Below are 19813 nucleotides of genomic sequence, written 5' to 3' on the forward strand. Positions count from 1 at the left end.
GGCTCTGCCCTTTTCATCACCTACCGAAGGATCAGAATTCTGTGCTTTGATTTTTTTTTTTCTTTTTTTTCCTGTTCTCTTTGCTTATCATGCTTTTGCTGTGTTTCATGTGGCAATTTTGAACTTTTGTACTGACCATCCAGAACAGGGGAAAAAACCCAGCCATTCTGACAGTCATTTTGTGTCTTTAATGCAAAATGGGGGAACAGGCTTAAGACAAGACACTGAGAACCCCTGAGTAGTGTGTTTCTGGGAGATATTAGCAACAGAAATCATCGTTGCTCTATCAGACCTTAAATAGAAATAAGGGGTGCAAAGTAGGTACGTGCTGCAGTGTGTGAGTATGTGAGTTTGGGTGTTTTGCTACGAGAGACTTGCTGCTGGTGGTGGCCACCTGAATTCCTCCTGGCGGGGCCCGCTTCAGCCCTACAGCTCCTTTTCTGCTCAGGTGTGGGAGGGAAGGCTGGGAACTCTCCCGTAACAGCATCTCTCTTCCGCCTGCTGGTATCTGGTTAAATTGGTAGGGTATTTTTGATCAGAGATGAAAAGAAACAGGTAAGATTAGGTGACTGAATGGTGAGTATGCAGTGGGTCTGTAACCTCCTGTGAGTGTGCATTGCCAATGCTGGGCCAGACAGTCCTTCACAGGAAAATGCACTGCAGGTCATCCATCAGTGTCCTTCAGGGGTTTTTTTCATAGTGCATAAATACTTAGGCTTCATGGGCAGAGAAGTGCTCAGATGCTAGTGACATGTATCATGTGAGCTAACTTCTAGCTGAAGTTATGGAGGTTGCTCTGTTGTTTTAAAAAGTGGTGGGGTTTTGGTAGAAGTTTCACACTTCTGTCCTTAAAAACCTGTGCTGTTGCTGCAAAAGGGGTGGTGGTTCTTCCCAGTCATCTGGTCTTGTCTCCTCCTTGTGGCTGTGCTGAGCTGGACCAGCTGCTGGGCTGGCCGAAGGCTAATGGAGGTACTTCTTGCAGGGTCAGTTTTCAGGTGGATTAATGAGCTGAGGACACTCTCCTAGATTGCCCTGAGCTGACTGTGTGGAGTTGCACACACACCATCAGCTATCTTCGTGTTTTTACCAGCTTCTGTCCTCTATTTAGATGTCCCAGCACTGTTGTGATTCGTTTATAATACATGACGAAGTGTACAATTTATAAGCATCTGCCAAGGTAGAGGAAAAATTGGGACCAGAAAAAAAGCAGGAGGACACTGAAAGATCTCTTTCTTCAGAATTGCGTTGGTTAGCTGTCACTGATGTAGCAGCTTGGGCTATGATGGGATGTATAATCCTATATAACTGCAGTGCTTTGTGTTTTATGTCAAAAAACCAGGAAAGTAATGAGATTAAGATCTTAAAATGTAAGGGAATCTTTAGAACCTTTAAAATTGCTTTGTGTTTTAAACAGACTGTTTTAATATTTGAAGCGTAGGGGGGCTTTAGGGTGGGGTGTGTAGGTTTTGGTTTTTGTTTGATTGGGTTTTTTTATCAGTATCTCTTCACCATAGTATATTAAGGAAAAAATGCTTGCTCTGCAGTATTGCTTTTCTGGCTATCACTTTTACGTCATGATTTTACCTAGTTGAAAAACAAAAAAGCAGTTAAAAAGAAAAGGAAGTCTGAAATTCTTTTCTCACAGTTAAGCATCTGCAGAAAGTATACCTTTTATTTAAGTGAAGCTGGGCTTTAATTTATTTTCTAGGCGTTTTTTGTTCTGGCCTTTTTTAAATTCTTGTAACTTTATTATGTGATGCTAGTTGTAGGGCATGCGCAGTGATAAGTGATTATTCCTTGCTTGTTTCGAGTATGTTCCATAAATATATGAACTTGGAAAATTGAAACTAATGAATCAAAACCTTTTAAAATTTTACTTATTATGCTTTCTGCACTTTTTTTTTTTTTAAAGGGCAGGAAGAGAATATACTCTTACTTTTCTAAGTATAATTTAGGCAGGCAAACAGAATGTATGTATTTAAAGCTATCTCCGTTTTACAGAAGGATTTGTATGCTAGCCTGAGCTATTCCTGAAATGTTTGGGAGAAGTTCTGCCTTGAGTTTTGTACTAAATGCCATGTTTACTAAAGGATTTCTTGATAAGGTCTGGTTAATAATTGAAAGTCCAGTGTTCCTTGTTATGCTGATAGTGTTAGGTGAAAAATTTGAGGTAATGAGGTGATGGAATTAGTACAGTGAATTGCATGCTTGCAGAGAAACTGAAAACCTAGGGTTTTGTTTTGTGTTCCTTTTTAAGCAGCTTTTGGTATAGCTGCTGTGTACATATGGAGAATATAAGCTAATTCATGTGTACTTTCTCATGTAATTTTATGTATGCTGTGTATATTCTGTTTTTTCACTAAAAGTTCTTTGTGCTCTCGCACTTCCTCCCCCCCTCCCTATCTGGATTTATTTATCTGAAAATTTCAGTAACGTTTTTCTTGCATAAAAAAAAAAAAAAAAACCAAACAAACCTACAATTCTAATTAGCAAATTTACTTTTTTGTTGACAGATGATGATGTACCTGCAGATATGGTTGCAGAAGAATCAGGTCCTGGTGCACAAAACAGTCCATACCAACTTCGCAGAAAAACTCTTCTACCTAAAAGAACAGCTTGCCCTACAAAGAGCAGTATGGAGGTAACTCTTGTTTGTTTTAATTGTAAAGTAAATCTTACTGTTTCAAGAATAGGAAGCTATTTAGTACTTTTGAAAAGTTACCTAATATGTGAACTAATTCTTCTTTATATCATTAAAGGGTGCCTCCACTTCAGCTACTGAAAACTTTGGTCACCGAGCTAAACGTGCTAGAGTATCTGGAAAATCACAGGATTTATCAGGTAATAACTTCTTGGGGGTGGGGGGGGGGGGGAACATTTTGACTTCACCTACAACCACCCCGAAACTTATTTTTCCTGTCTGTTTGCCAACTGAGAAATCATAGTGAAAAAACAAACTTGTTCTGAACTTCAAAGTTGGAAGCATGATTTTAATCTGATTTTTAGAATCTGGTCCTTTAGTCTGCCTGCTTCACTGCAGGCATGTTGGTTTGGGGTTTTTGGTTTTGTTTGTTTTTTTGTTTTTTATGCTTCTTAAAGTGCTATGTAGTTGTATCCGAGCTACTATTACAAGCAATAATGCTGCAATGATGCAGCACTCTTGACTAGACTTACTTACCTTTTCTCATATTGAGGTGTTGCTCCAGTATATTGTTTAGAGGTAGTCTTGGCATGTCATTATAGCACTTCATTGTGGAGAGAGTGAAGAGAGTTTGTGTGTGTGTGTGTATTTATAAACAAAAAATACACATGTACCTACATGCATATACGTACATATTTCACACACATATACAGTATATGTACATTGTATAACAAACACATACATGCGATACATATGTATAATTATATTGTGTGTGTATTTTTATTTGTGCGCGCACACACATTATATACATGCACACACATATATAGGCACACATATCCTACTTGTTCTTCTTTTTTCTCTGTCATTTTTCTGTCTCTATGCTTCTACCCCTTTTTGTTTCCTGACACCCTCTTTAGTTCCAGGAGATCTGCTGTCACTTTTCCCTGGAAAATCAACACCAACACTTGCCAATTCCAATTGATGTGGTTTCTATTGCTTTTCTAGCAGGTTTCTTTTTTTTTTTAGTCCATGCCTCCCTTAACATTGTGAATTAAGACTGAGCAGCTGGCATAAGGCTTTGGTACATTTTCATTGCTTCTGTTGAAGTCTGCTCTTCCTGGCTTCTCACTTTCTCTATAGCATAGATTTTTACCTTTCGAGCCCTCTGTCTCTTTCCCCCTTTGTTTTATTCCCTTCCACCTGATTAATTCTTCATTTTAGCAAATGGTTAAGAATCATTTAACCTCAAATGTATATCCTTGAAATCGCCATAATCAACTGAACATCAACCTGTGTCATTTTACTTCCAGTTTCATTTCCTGATTTGATATCTGAAGCCTTGTGCAAAGTCATTTTGTCATAGACTCAGTTTCTTGTGCCAGTTCTTAAGTTTTTTCAAGGTTGTTCACTTATGATGTGTTCTTCGTTATGCTTTTACTCGCCTCCTTGCTTTAGAGTAGATATGCAGCTTTACTGGAGTCCTGTGGTACAAATTACAGCATGAATGACACTAATTTCCAAAGGAATTCTCCACACTTTTGCTGCACATTCCTTTTATTACATTCTTGAGGTCATGTGGGGAAAGTACAGGGACTGTGGAAGTTTCTCTAGCATTGGAATTACCAGAGGAATTGTAAACAATGACTTTATAATTGTACTTTTAAGATTGTATTCAAACCAGTCGCAATCTAACAAGGGAGTGACCAACTCAACCCATTTTCTATTAATCTCTTTCCCAGTATAGATGATGGTGAGTTTTTATTTTCCCCATTGAGTTTTTGAGATATTCCTGTAAAGTTTTAGAAGTATTGATTACGGTGAGATTTCCCCCCGCTCCCCCCCCCCCCCCCCCCCCCCAATTTTTGTTAGCATAGGTAATGATAGCTGTTGTGACTGAGTTGTAAGTGTGAGACTTCCTGCATTGTCATCAGTGGAGATGGTATATTGTCATCTGGAACATATAGCTGTTTGTTAGAACTGGAGATGAAATGAAGGCATGGGACTAGAAACATAAGAAAACGTCTTTCCTTCTTGTATGGACTCCAAGTTGAGGAAAATTTGACAAGAGTTGAGTGGAGAAATGCCAGTCAGTTGGAGTTTCCAACTGGAGTGGAGCCAGTAGTTGGAAAAACAAAAGAATATTCCTTATTTTAATACTGATTTCAGAATTGGTGCTGCTGAGAGAGTGTTGCTAATTGTAAGGGGGGGGGGGGGGGGGATCAGTCTCAGACTCTGTTAAGAAGAACACATTAAAATTTTGAAATATTGACATGTTTTTCTTCCTATTATTTGCAACCCTGTCCTGCAGTGGTCTCTGCAGTGGACAATGAGTTCTTCAATCCTGAGACAGAAAGATTAATCAATATACAAGAATCTTGATGAGAAAGCAACACATTATACAAAATACGTGAATAATTTTTCACTTAAACTCTTTTAAGTAGAATACAAAAACCATAGAAACCAAAAAAATTAGACACGAAAAAGGTACAATAGAGCTGTGCTGCTTATATCACAAATGACTAGTAAACCTACAAATTTAGCATGTGTTTGGTATCTGTAGAAAACATTCACAGCGTTTAGATCTTATTAATCCAAATATTTGTATAATATGCTACTATAATATTAATTTACAGAAAGATTTAAATTCAGTATATTCTGACTGTTACTGTACATTAACTCAACTGTAAAAGTTTGCTTCGTCTTACTGGTTTATTTCAGTGTCTTCAGTACCACTTGTTTTATCATAGCTTTTTAATTCAGGGTTTTAATCTTTTGACATACTCTTCCTTTTTTGTTTATTACTGTATAGGTTTTTTCCCTCTCTTGCTTTAAGATCACTATGTTTGCATATCAGTTTTATACTGGGCAGTTGTTGCTGACTTTTAACCATCTTTGGAAAACTTCAGTTCAGAGACAAGTAATTTCACTGAACTGTGGAGTAGATACTGAGACTCTAGGTTACTGAATCACTGGTTGATTGTTCCGTACATTAGGTACATGCATAGGTCATAGTTCACAGAACTTACTGCCTCTTCAAATTTATTTTTTACTTTTCCTATTGATTTATAAGATATTTTTCCAAGAACGCCGCATGCTATGTTTTCTGACATATTTCTACTTCTTACTAAGAAACTATTTTTACTAAATGCCTTCTTAAGAAGCAAAAGCTATTTGTCTCCATCTTCTCCACTAAAATGGACAAAAAAGCTATCCATACAAGATGTAATTCACTATTCGGGATTCATGGGGTGGCATTCCTGGTCTTTGTACAAAGAAGGTAATTCACTTTCAGGCAGCTTTCCCTACCCTTTGGCTTGGATTAGTATATTAGTTTCTGTCTACTAAATGGTCAAAATTGAAACTGAATTAGCTTCACGCATATCCTGTGGAAACAGAATGACATAACCAGCTGTGTTTCTAATTTTCAATTGTCTAGTATATTAACACTTTATTAACATCATAAATAGTTCAGCTGTCAACTTATGTTAGGGCAAAGATAAAGATCGGTGATGACCTCTTGTACTTCGTTTTTATTTTTATTCTTGTCTATTTTTAACACTTATTTGGAATACTGTCATTTTTTTTTTAATAAGAGTATGCATTGCATGCTTAACGTTCAGTTTGTCAATAGGCATAAAACTGTCAGGAGTAGCAGCACACATGTTTCTGATTTGGTGGCCAGACAAACCTTTAAAACTGTTTTGGCTTATTTTTGTAAACTGGGAGTAAGAACATACTGAATGCATCCTTGCTTTAACAGATTACTAAAAGATACCCAAAATGTGAAGTGTGAATTTATAAAACAAAAGCATGGTTGTCTGTCTTGGACCCAGAGGGTATTAAAGTCTTCACATTAAGAAGTAAATTAGCTTTTAAATTATACTGGAGAATTCCACTTAGTAATCACTGTATCAGTGATTTGAGTGGAGAAATCTTAAATCAACTCCTTCTTAATTGAGCAGAAGGGTGATTTAAATTAAATCTCGCTTCTACAGGATTTTGGACAAAGGTGGGCGAGGATAGCAAACACCTGTAAAATCTTCATTTTGCAAGCAGTGCCTAAGTTTTCAAGTAAATACAACTTGAATTTATTGGGGGGGGTTGGGAAGGGAGGTTATTGTGGCGCTTTTTGAGGTTATTGTGGCTTCTTTTTTTTAATTGCAAGGAGGCTTTTTTGGCACTTTCAATGTTGGTCCATGCCCCTTGCAGTAAGGAAATGCATCTGGATTTCAATTTTCATTTTGAGATAGGGCCTGGGAAAGAAAATGAGAGAATAAACTGTTGAGCAATGGGAGGCACTACACTAGTGAACTTCCCTATTCAATAAAAAAATTATTCAAGGTCCTAATGTATATAAACTTGGAGAAAGAAAAAATTCTAGGTTGTTTAGAAAAGTAACTGATTGTTTTGGGAAGAAGATCAAACTTTATGCCTCAGGGATTTGTGTGTTAAAAGGAGAAGATGGGTCATGGAAGGCTTGTGAGGATTTACTGCCTTGCATTCACAACATAGCATTTCAGCTTGTAAGACAGTAGAAGACTGTATGTCCACATCTAACTGGAAAGCTACCAGAAAAAGATGAATTCAGAAGCAACGCCCAATTATCCTGTGATGCATTTCAAGGGTAATTAGGACTGTAGAATGGATTGCTGCTGCCTGTTTGACCCAGGAAAGAACCTTTATATCTCCAGTGGAAAAGGACCTTTTTAAAACCAACATTAATTGTGCACGTAATGTGTTTTTGGTGATGCCCAGCCATGCTCACCTTATGGACTGCTGGTATACGTTCCCCAGACTTTGGGCTCCCTGAGTGTCTCTTGAGCATAAGACCTTTCCAGACTACTTGCTTTTAGTTAGTTTTGCTAGCTTACTGGCTTCAGCCTGGCTCGTAAGGTTTTTTTGTTTTGTTTTGAATAATTTTTTTTTTTTTTTTTAAATCTGGTATTAATTCTGCTGTTGAAGGGAACTGTCTTAGCCAGTTTCTGGGCATTCATTCCTGTCTCCTTCCTTGTGCTCATGCTAGCACTTCTGTAGCTTCTAATGAACTACAAGGAGCTGATCTGTTAAAAAAAAAAAAAAAAAAAAAAAAAAATTAGTTTGGAGGAAGATGGGTAAGGATGAGGGGAAAAAAATTCTGTTTTATTCTGTCCATGATTAGTACTGCTAACCTAAAGGATACTTCGGGAGCAAATAGCTATTGGCATGTGGAATGGTGAGGCTCATCCCTTTTATACAGCATAGATTTTTGTTCGATTAAAGTGGCATGTACCTATATCTTATGACTGTAAGCTGTGTTACTGTTGAGAGCAGCATCAGTCAATTGGATAAATGCCCTCCTAACATCTTTGAGGAAATCAGTATTTGTGAATCACCAAGATGACATCTATACAGTGGTGCAACAAGGAACAGGTTGAGGGGAAGGTCACTGCAAAGTCAGTAATATTTCAGAATTTGTACTAACTGGTCTGACCACAGATGTAAGCATGATACCCTGGAAAAACAGCTTTCATCAGTTCTCTCATATGACACGGGTTCTGGTGATGTGGTCTGTAGACCACAGTTTATCATCTTTGTAAAAGCCACAGTTCTGGTCCTTTGCAGTTCATGTCTTCTCTCTTCTAACTGGAAATTATGTCTTTTTTTGAGCTGCTTTGCCCAGGGAAGACTTGGGGCTTTTGTTTTGGTTTTTTTTTTGGGGTGTGTGTGTGTGGAATCTCCCATGCCAACTATTTTTCAGAATGCTATTCCCTCAAACTTAGTAGGTTGTGTTTCTGAGGGTCACTTTACTAGACTTCCTGTAGCAGCCAAAATTATGACACTATTGCTCCAGATGTTCTAGGAAAATAACAAATGGTGCAAGGGTCATTACATGGATGTAATTGCATTATGAATGTAGCAAGAGCTCTTAATGCCTTGCATACAAATCCTCTGAACTTTGGAAGCTGCTCTGTATGGCTCTGCCTGAGAAAGGATCCTAAAGACAATAACCAAACAAGTGTGACCTGTGCAAACAGAACCCCCCTGCCGTGAGGATAGCTACCACAGAAGGGGCTCATGAGAACACAAACTACACATGGGGGTTTCCTGTATGAACTGTTGCAGGTAGTGAGTGTGTGTCCAAGAGCAGGGGTCTAACAAAGTGCACTCATGTCTCCACACAATGGTACAGGAATGCCGTTTTCTCAAAGCGCTCTCAAGAAATAAAACATCTGGGAAGGCTAATGCTTCTTCTGGCTTAGATTTTTTTTTTTTTTTTTTTTTTTTTTTTCATTTTAAAAGGAGGAGTAAGTGGAAGGAGGAGGCTTTGGAATTATTGCTGGCTACTGGTCTCCTGCATCACAGACATGCTTTTTCCTAATGTGGCTGAACACGGAAGTTTTACTAGTAGTTTTTCCAGACAGTGGCTGTTTCTGAGTAAACTCTTCTGTATTTGAAAACATTTGCAGAGATTTTGACTTTGGGACTGGATTATTATTATCATATGGATAATGTGGGTTAATTGAACCACAATGAAGCTAATAGCAGTGAGGAGCCAGTATATCTGGAACATGCACAGTAGCCTACTTAACATCTGCAATTGTGTACAGATTGATTCCTCCAACAGAAAAGGTGAACTAAAAAGTTCTGAAAGAGGACTTGAAGTCTAACTTCTACGTGACTCCAGAGTCAACCATTTACCTCTGTTTTGTCTTTAGATTTAGATGAAATTTATTTTAAAAAAAAAAGTTACTTTGCGATCATTGGCATTTTAAATGGGAAACTTTCAAATGGCAAGTTGGTGATTTACTTTGGTCAGAATCTGGGATGGTTAAATATGTCAATAATCTTACATAGATTACTGTTTAATAGCAGCACCTGCAGAACAATATCTTCAGGAGAAGTTGCCAGATGAAGTGGTTCTAAAGATCTTTTCGTACCTGCTGGAGCAGGATCTCTGTAGAGCAGCTTGTGTGTGTAAACGCTTCAGTGAGCTGGCTAATGATCCAATTTTGTGGTAAGTGAAAAGCTATTCCTCATTATCTTGACAAATATTAGATGTGCTGCATGAGATGCCAGTACAATATAAAAATTGAAACGTTGGTTGCAATTAGTTGAATTAAAACCAATTGTATTTTAATATGTCTGATTTATTTAAGCAAATTTGTTGCTTATGAATATCTGATTATATGTGTTAAATAGTAAAACTTTTAATTCTCTAGTAGTGTAGATACTAGTTAAATAATGGCTGGTTTAAAAATCAGTGAGGTATTCTTTCAGTAGCCACACTCCTTTCTTCTTCTCTTTAACCTTTTTCCACACTTTTGTGGGGATTTTGTTCCTTTACACAAAAGAAGAAACGCATTTCTTAATGTTAAATGCAAGTTTTGTGTATTGCTACTTAGGTGTTTTGGGGTGTGTGTGGTGGTTTTATTTGTGTTTGTTTTGTTTAATGGTTGGATACTCAGGGTGTTTACTACCCCTGGGTTATTGAGAGCTTGGATAAATGGGATCTATATTTGCATTCTTTTATAATGGAAAAAATAACATGTTTCTTAAGCTGTTTTCTTAAAATAATGATTAAGACTAAAAGAAAAAGGTTAAAATCTGAGCATAACATCACAAAAGTGTGGGATGGGTGTTTTTTTTGTTTTTTTTTTTTCCTGTCCTAAAGACAGTTTGAGGTGTCTGTCTTGTCAAATGCACTTAGAACTGAGATTCAGTGGTATCTTGTAAGTCTGGGCTTAGTATCAGCAGGCTGAGACACTACAATTATTTGTGTTCTGGCACTAATCAGAAGAATCCAACTGTGTGCTTCATGTGCTATTTTCTTTTTAAGACACTGTAATCCGTCCACTGATGAACTCTTTGAAATACAGTGCATCATTTGTTCTCTGTGAATGCTTTTTTTTTTTTTTTTTTTTTTTGCCTCTTTTTTGCTTGTGGTAAGGTGAGAAAGAACTGGTGGCACACTTTAAGTTTTGCTATTCTTGTGCTACTAGCTTTCCTAAGTATTTAAGCAATGCTGTAGTTAATATACAATTAGACTCTGATTCCACAAACAGTGTAACTAACTGCTTAAATTTCTTCATGGAAATTGCGTGTTGAGAACTCTGTTGCTTGGATCGTGCAACACATGTCAAACTTTTTCTTAGAAAAACACAGAAGTCACTCCAACAGAAAAATTGTTTTGGAAGTGTTTTAAAGCGGTTGGTACTGATCTTGGTCGAATTCACTGTCACAGACTGGTGAATGCTGTTGGAAAAATCCCAGTTTTTAACATTTGGTGTGTTATATTAAAATGGAAGAGTAATCAAATATATATTAATTTTCTTTTCTGCTTGACACTTCTCAGGAAAAGATTGTATATGGAAGTATTTGAGTACACTCGTCCAATGATGCATCCTGAACCTGGTAAATTTTATCAAATTAATCCAGAAGAATATGAACATCCAAATCCCTGGAAAGAAAGCTTTCAGCAACTGGTAACAGTAGTATTCATTTATATTCCAATTTACAGATTGTTTATAAAAGTAAAAACTCCAGCTTCTGAAATGTGGCTGATAATAGTAATTATTTTGGTTTTACACTTTAAATAAGATGATGGTACTGAGAAGGTGGGGAGACATCCCTGTATTGTGTTATGAAGTTATTTCCTGTTTCAGAGCACAATTTCGGGAGACACATCATGGTAAAGTGGAGTACTTGAGCATCCAGCTCTTCTATTTTGGGTTTTCCTCATGTTTTGCACCACTGAAATTCTGTGGAAGAGTGTGTCATGGTCTGTGGCTTACAAATAAACTTCAAATAAATTGTTGTCATCGTATATTATTAAACCAGTGTGCATGCTGGTTATCAGATTCGTGTGCACCTTCCTCTAGTAAACGGAACACTATATTGATAATATCACTTGGGCTTAAATAGTGATTTACAGCTGACATGACTAGAGCTAAACAAGTTACCTTTAAGGCATGTGATTGAACCTCTAAAGTGTCAAAGTTATTGTAAGAATGTCTGGGCCTGATATTTGAAAAACCATAAGTAATGGAAATAAGTATCAAGGTGAGTGTATGATACAATGCTGCATGTAATCGGTTAATGAAATTCTGAAGCCTGTTGAGGAGAAATACTTGACTTGGCTTCTTTGTTCAGTACTCAATCAAATGTGAAGGTATAGGATTCTTTTTTCTTCACCATATAAATGCAATTTGTTTTGCGGCAAGCTGCTAGAAAAGCAAAAGATGGAAATAAGAACACCTGTTGTGGAACAGATAAAGTACATGGAGCTTTTCAGTCACTTTAGAGGCTTCTGGCTGTGTAAGTAGGTTAGCGTCTTGGTTTAGTTGATTGCTCTGTTAAGCTCAGACTTTTTTTGGTGTTGCCATTTCAAATCAGGTGCCCAGTATGGGAGGTCAGAATATGACCCGTAGTTCCTGGAACAAACTGTTATCAGCAAATGCCTTGTTAATTGCGGGAGTAGTAGATCTCTTGTCTGTGCATTCAGATCCACCTACCTGCAAGCTTTCATATACTCTCTTCCTTGTTTCAGTACAAAGGAGCGCATGTAAAGCCAGGGTTTGCTGAACACTTCTACAGTAATCCTGCAAGATATAAAGGAAGAGAAAATATGTTGGTAAGTTTCTAAAGCAGTTCTTAAGAACATTTATATATCTCTGTATGGGTATTTCTCTCTAAACTTGTCCCTTTTCTTCTAGTATTATGATACCATTGAAGATGCTCTTGGTGGAGTTCAAGAAGCTCATTTTGATGGACTTATCTTTGTTCACTCTGGTATATATACTGATGAATGGATATATATAGAATCTCCAATCACCATGATCGGTGCAGGTATTTAAACTGAGATACTTTGTCTCAAAGTATGACTTGTGTTAATTACCACCTTAATTACAAAGATATTCTGGTGTATTAAATATCTAGTATAAGTGACCATTTCTATTCATCAGCCCATTAAATAAGTATTTTCTGTACAAGCATCACTAATTAAAAAGTAGATGATGCTTCAGACTGAAGTACCATTGTGTGCTTGTTAGTTCTTGGAATAACTTAATCATTTTTTTTATTTCAGTAGGAGAAAAAGAATTGAATTTGTCAGAAAGTATACTCAGTTACATGACTGCAGCTGAAATTTTCAGGTGGTTCTTATGAAATTTGTTTATATATAACCTATCTCCAGAGTAGAATCCAGCAGTGGGAGCAATCCCAAATTAGTATCTGTCCCATTTTCTTCAGCACTGTAATTCCATCTCGAGGATGGAAATGAGAGCATCCAGCAGAAAGATTCCGAGACTGGAGGTTCTTTCTTCATCTCCCAACTGTTCCTCTAAATGAGAACCTTTATGGAGAAGGAAATAAGACTCTGGTTTAGGAAGTTAATATAAGATAATACATCTGGCTGCAAATTGTGGTGTTTGTGGAGATGTTCTCTTATCCTGTCCCTACTTCGAGCTTGCTAATGCCCAGTAGCATGATAGTGGTAAGACTGTCTTAATGTCTGGCAGAGATCTTGGTTAAGAGGTCTTGGACCTCTTGCACCTGCAGTGACCCAGAATTGAACTGCACACTGCTTGCTTTTTCTGAGATGCTGTCTGTCTAGGTTGTTTTTTTGGTTGTTTTGGGGTATTTTGGTGGTGGTTTTTCTTCTTTTTTGGAAGGAAAAAAACCCACCTCCCTCTATTTCAGGTCTTTATTTGTTCTGCATATCAACTGTTCTGTTGTTGAGTGAGCCTACTCTGGCATTTCTTGTCCGCATTTTGCAGCCTTGGCAGTGAGAATTGTTTTGACCAATGCAGTCAGATCGTTCCAGTGGTAGTCTTAAAACTTGTCCTTGCAGATCCGCAAGATGCAGCTGTGTTAGCATGTTAGTTTGTCAGTTCGTGACTACATTTATAGAACTAACATCCTGAACATCCCCGCTTACTGTGCTTTGGTTTGTGTTGTGGAGAGGTTTTGGAGCACAAACTGAATTCCTTTTGGATGAGACTAATCCAAGAGACATGTTCCTGGAATACTGTTATTGTACTCTAGCTGTTGTGCACTCAGTCAGAGGGACCAGGCTAGGACTAGTCTAAAGTCAGTCTCTTCAACCCTCCTTGTCCTGCACCCCGTGTAGTATGGATGTCTGATCCTCAGCACTACTTCACTCTGTAGTACCACTCCTGTTATGCTGCAGTGCTTGCTAATGCAGATGTGCCCTTAGACAAATAACAAAATACCCCCAGCTTCTGTTTCAGTAGGGGATGCCAGTACAAATAGGTCAAGTCATATTTGTGAAGTGTTTAAAATCCAGAAGAAACTGGATCAACTCTGTCCTACGCTATATAATTTCTCCATTACTTCATGAGACTTGAAACAACATCTTCGATATCTGGTTAAACTTCTGCATGTTCTCTGGCTCCTTTTAAATTTTGAAAGACCCTCTGCTTTCCCTTCCACTGGAATTAACTTGTTTTTCTGAGTAACTTAGGTTATCTTAACTACAGTTCTTTAAAAGCAAGGGATCTGCATTGTGTATTTTTGTAACAGAATAGCTGTCTTGAGGAACAGAACCTCCAAGAGAAATCCAGAAATGTTAGATGTATTTATATTTTAGTTTCTGGCACTGCTGTCTCTTCACTTCCTCAGACTTTCTCTGCTGAATGGTCAGTGACATTGTAGAGGGAGTCAATTTTCATTTGTCTGGAAAAGAAAACAAATTAAAGTGAACCACTAAGCCTTGGAGAACTACCTCTTCTCTGTTCAGTCTGGCGTGCTTTTCAGAATAGTAGGATTAAGGCAGCACCAAATCTCTCTGCAATTCTACTCAAATTTCTTTAATAGTTTCTTCTGCTGACTTCTGAAGAAGCACAGCATTATTGGAAAGGCAGCTTTTACATACCAGGAGATTTCAAGAACCTTCTGCTTTCTCGTATAAGCAAAATGTTCTTGCAGAATAATGTCTGGTATTCTAGGTTTGTTGTTTACTTTTGGGGTTATTTATCTCTTTCCTTAAATCTAGGTGAAGGAGTCAGAAGGAAGGTTCAGAAGGAAGCCTTCAGAGGTATTGCTAGTACTGTGGCTTAGCTGAACTGTCAAGTAAGAAGCAAGAGTAGAGGTCCTGTAAGGAAACTGATGCATTTGGTTCAGTGAACAGAAATACCTATGAATTTCTTAAAAGAATTCTGTTTTCCAGGGTTGGAGAGGGGCTGTCAGATCACTGCAGGAATACGAGCCTTCCATGGAGTGCTTATTTCACTCAGGACACAAAGTCTGTTGTCTTAATAGCTGTGTTTCAGCAGTTGTACAGATGTGTGTCCTGATTGGAGAATCTTCACTGAATATGTATTTTTTTTCTATATTTTAGGAGATAGATTTTTCCACTTTATTTTCCATTTGAATGAAATAATGTGCAAGTAAGTGAAAAAAGGATTATCTAAGGATTTTCCAGTCAAGAAAAAACATTAGTAAAAACAATAAGAATTACTGTAATTTTAAAGGCAGAAAAATCTAAAATGGTAAAGGCTGTCATAATTAGGTGTTTTTTTTTTAATTTTGAGTGCAAGAGAACTTTCATATGCCTGGACTCTTCTTTAAATACCTGTTCTGCATCTTTGAATTAAAAAAAATATGTTTTAGACTAGTTTGGAGCTGTGTTCTTTGCTGTAGATTTTACAGACTGCAAGATCTAAAAGGGCCTCTGCATTTTTTGCCTGATACAATTGAGCAGGGTCACAATTACTTCCTGCAGAATTTCATAATTTTTCTATTAATGCACCGAAAAGCGAAATTGGCTTATTCCTTTTGAGGAATAAAAGAATTCTAAGGCAACATCCAGTTAATTTTTAATTCTTTAGGCAGTCTGTTATCGTAGGCTTTGTGTTAAATTATTTCTAAATGTTCTCATCTTGGTCCTTAAACTGAGCGTGAATTCTGATCCCATGGAATGACTCCCTTAGACTTCACCAAATAGACTTCTTGGGGGCTATGTTTTGCCCAATTATTGAATTAGTGGCCCTTTTCTTTCTCTTCCCCCTCTTACACTGGTTTCTCTCTGCTAAAGTGGTCTAATCCAAAAGTTGAACCAGGTATTTCTCGGAATATTTCTTTTGCAAAGATTCAATAGGATGTTGCAGAGAATTTCTTTGATGCATTTAGAATGAAACCAGTGCTTGAGCAAGTCCTCTTCCCATTTCACCCTTTTCGGGCGGGGAGGATCTAAATGCACTGGTCTTACTAATTGGCATGCTCCATAAGGGGCATTCTGGGACCTCCCAAACTGAGAGACCTGTAAAGTAACTCGTGCTGAGAGGAAGGAGATGTCTGTAGAGAACAGCATCCAAGTGCATGGCAAACACCTCCAAGCACAATTCCACAAATGTCTCTGCTTTGTTTGATAGTGTTTCAGAGCATGTAATGTGAAGTGCAGTTTTTCCTTGCCCCCCTCCCCCGAGGGGAACACAATTCTGATATTAATTTACAGTTCTTTTATAGCCTGGTAAGGGCTCCATTTATTTTCTGGGTTTGGTTCACCTGCAATATTGTGGTGCTGTTCTTTTGCAGATGCTGGTGTACTGTTGTTTATATGCCAGTGCATTTGCACCATACTGAAAAACAGTTAATTATATGTGGAATATTACTAGGCCACAGAAAAATATTTTTGTATGATGACACAAGTCCTCATCAAAGCTTCTTCTAGTTGTTATCTAGAACTAAGTGAATAGCGGTATGAAGAAGAGCTAGACTACCTTAAAATATTTGCAGCTCTGCAGTAATGAAAGCAGAGATCTAGCTTTTAGATAGTGAGAACAAGCTGGATAATGATGTAAATGTTGCTTCATTCTGACTGGCACCTTTCTGCCTGAGTGATAAAGAACAGGACATACCACTTGTCTGTACTACTGTCAACAGACAACAGAGAAAGACCTGCTCGTGAGAAATCCTGTGTGTAGGCTCTTCAATAAAATGGAGAATTCAGGGCAAATATCTGGTCATGTTTGCGTGTCTCAAGTTGGGAATGGTTTGAAATTGCCATCTGATAAGTTATCTGCTATAACATGTGAAATTCCATATTTACATTTCCTGTATTGAGGACGGCTTCTTCTGGCTTGCATATTTAATGTGTAGTTTTGAATCAGACAAACTGTTTTGCTTGTGCATGAGTGTCATTGAATTCATACCAATATAAGACTGTTGTTAACTTGTGCTCCCTCTGCTGGCTGTTGCCATACCAATGTAAACATTTCCTTCCCTTGGATTAATGATCAAGAATAGAGCAGAGCCTTACTGTTAATATAGGAAATCAAATTGCAGATAAAGGGAACTCACAAATGAACCATTTTGAAACCTGCTGTACATACTTTCAGAAGTATGGTTCAATCTAATGTTATAAGATTTTCTTCTAAAGAATAATAAGGATATCAATTAAAAACTCTGAATCTTACATTTGAGAAGTGTGGGGAGGTCGCTTGTAGGTCATGAGCAGATTACTTAGTTGTTTAAATTGGTTCAAATTAGTGATGGAATATATGTATTTAGCTTTAATAAAAGGGTTTAGAATACCAAAACAAACTGTATGTAGTAGAATTACAGTGCCTATAGACCGGTATCCATGTTTAAACTGTTAATTCCATTCATAATAAGTAGTAGTCAAAATCTAGCTCTGTACAAGAGCACATTTTTCTCACAGTACTAGATATTAAATTGGTGTGAGATTGTCTTGGTTAAAGACTAGTTTCTTCATTGTCTTGGAAACTTTCTGGTTTAAGATTCTTCTGACGTGAAGACTATGTGCCAAGAATAGTGTTAATTTTCCTTTGTTGTTTTGAACAGAATTCTGTAAGTCTTTTGAGGAATTTTTTTTTTTCAGTGGCATAAACTAAGACTTAATAAATGTCTTTACAGCACCTGGAAAAGTAGCAGATAAAGTTATAATAGAAAACACTAGAGATTCCACCTTCGTTTTTATGGAGGGTTCTGAAGATGCCTATGTTGGATATATGACAATCAGGGTAAGAATCTCAAACTTCAGCAGAGCTTTTGATAATTTGATTTTAATTCCCGAGCAACTAATTAAATACTACACTTCTGTGTTGTCTTCTTTTTTTCAGTTCAACCCTGATGACAAATCTGCTCAGCACCACAATGCACACCACTGCTTAGAGATTACCGTGAACTGCAGTCCAATTATAGATCACTGTATTATTCGAAGTACTTGTACGGGTTAGTGGGCTTTTTATTGCTTGAAATTAACACTGTGTTTAAAGTTACTAAACTAACTGGGGCACATAGAAGCAGCAAACAAATTGATTACGATCACTATTGGCATATTTCATTTTTTGATGCAGGTGTTTATACAGGTCTGCAAGCCTTATTTGCCTTGAAATGGTATTATTACAGTGACTTCTTTGTGTCCAAGACCTTTGTGATAATGTATACTTAGTCTTCTATTTGAATCAGTTTGGACTGTCTGGGCAGTTAGTTTAAACCTGAGAAGTGACAGTTTATATCAACTTACCTGGTTTTGGTATATATAGTTGTAGCTGGCAGGAGAGGGCATTTGAAGGGGGCACATGTGAGACTTTTACATTAGGTTCGTTAAAATATGTGGTGTTGGGATTGATGACAATAAGAGTCATGACTTGTAACTGCTGAGCTAAGCTCACTTTCCTGTCAAGAGTGGAATGATTTGACATACTCGAAGTATGAGTTGCTAGCTATACAGGTAGAAGAAATGCATACTGTGGAAAGCTAGACTTATTTCACCATCAAAGATAATGAGGAATTTATACTGCCTGATTTGGGAAACATCAGTAGTCTATATTCAGGCAAGAAAGGGTCAGAGGCAGTGGAAGTGAAGAGGCTGGGTGGCAGTTCAGTCGTTGGCAGGAAGACATTGCAGTCCGCAATCACTAGGCACAAGACATGGCAAGTTTAACATGTTTGAACACAACCAGATGAAAAGGAGTTGGAGCGTCAGAAAGAAGAGGTACAGGAGAATTAAGATACTGAGTGTTTGCATGGAAATGGCAATATGAACTTTATATACTTACGTTCAGCTAGTGAAATGGAATGGATCTACACAGCAAGCTGTGCATAAAGGTTGCTTAGCTCAACATAAAGGCAAGGAAACAAGGAGATCTTCGACTAGATATGAAACCTCCACACTTCTGGTATAAACTATGGAGGAGAGAATTCTGCAGGGAACTGTAATAAGAACGGTGGAAGAATTCCTTGTCTGTGCCTTGTAGAGGAAGATATGCTCTTTCTTGGAGGTTTCAGGCTATAAAATGCTACTTCACTTTTGGTCAAGGCAGCCCTGTGCTTCATATCACCATCTGTTGTATTGGAGACATATCAGCTAATATGTGGAACTGTTAAAACTGAAAAAAGTTGAACAAAGGACAGCTAGCTGCTCTCAGTATCTCAGTTTCTTTGTTTAATGCTAAATACCAGGAAACCGAATAAAATTTTGTTTTGGAAGTTCCTATACGCCAATATTGGGGACCCTGATAACAAATGAGAGGAATTAGATTCATTTATTGGACCCAATTCAGCTTGGCTATAAAAGTAGTTTGAAGAGCTGCATGGTTTCATATTGAAACGTGTGCTTACAGATAAGCTAGTAGGTCTCTGTTTTTGTGAAAGTTGTTTATTAAAATTAAGCTTTGATAATTTTTTTTTGTGAGCACTTTTCATTGTGTAAGACTGAGAATTTTTGAACTTTTGTTCTGTTCAATACTCTGGATTTCTGAGTGTTTGCTGCATTAAATTGTTGCTTCTCTTCTCCAATGTTAAAATTTCTGCTCAGTTTTGGAGGCTGTGTGTAGGCTGCACTATCATCACTTATTGATTATTAATTTTTATTGACTTTTATAATCTTACCAAGCCTTGCTGTAACCTACTCAGGAAGTACTAAGTGTGTGTAAAAAGAGAGGAAGAATGGCAGCCTGCCAGAAAAGGCATTTACTGTTTCCAAGTCAGTGACCTCTCTGAAATATTGTTCCATAACCATTCAAAATCTCTTTCCTAGCACATGCTTAATACCATCTCTGTAGATCTCCTAATTGCATTACAGCATATTTCTACATTATGTCATATGTGAAGTTCTTAATGTATGTAATATGTAAAGATGGGAGCTATGTAAGTGCAAGTGATTTAAGCTGGAGGTCTCTTGCTGCCAGTCCAAAGCATTCTTTTTTA

The 19813-nt window shown here is 37.4% G+C and overlaps 1 protein-coding gene across 1 annotated transcript in view; it reads left to right on the top strand.

The window, feature by feature from the left end:
* The window catches only part of FBXO11 (F-box protein 11), a gene marked incomplete at its 5' end in the record, with an annotated part of 81301 nt that overhangs the window by 38204 nt on the left and 23284 nt on the right, over positions 1–19813 (top strand). Inside the window, 8 exons of the mRNA XM_082481202.1 lie at positions 2514–2641; positions 2760–2841; positions 9491–9635; positions 10974–11103; positions 12168–12251; positions 12334–12466; positions 17516–17622; positions 17722–17833. Coding sequence (XP_082337328.1) covers positions 2514–2641; positions 2760–2841; positions 9491–9635; positions 10974–11103; positions 12168–12251; positions 12334–12466; positions 17516–17622; positions 17722–17833 — 921 coding nt within the window. The remainder of the gene's footprint in view (positions 1–2513; positions 2642–2759; positions 2842–9490; positions 9636–10973; positions 11104–12167; positions 12252–12333; positions 12467–17515; positions 17623–17721; positions 17834–19813) is intronic.

Source organism: Vanellus vanellus, assembly GCF_965231255.1.
Source record: "Vanellus vanellus genome assembly, chromosome: 3".
In the NCBI taxonomy this organism is placed as follows: Eukaryota; Metazoa; Chordata; class Aves; order Charadriiformes; family Charadriidae; genus Vanellus; species Vanellus vanellus.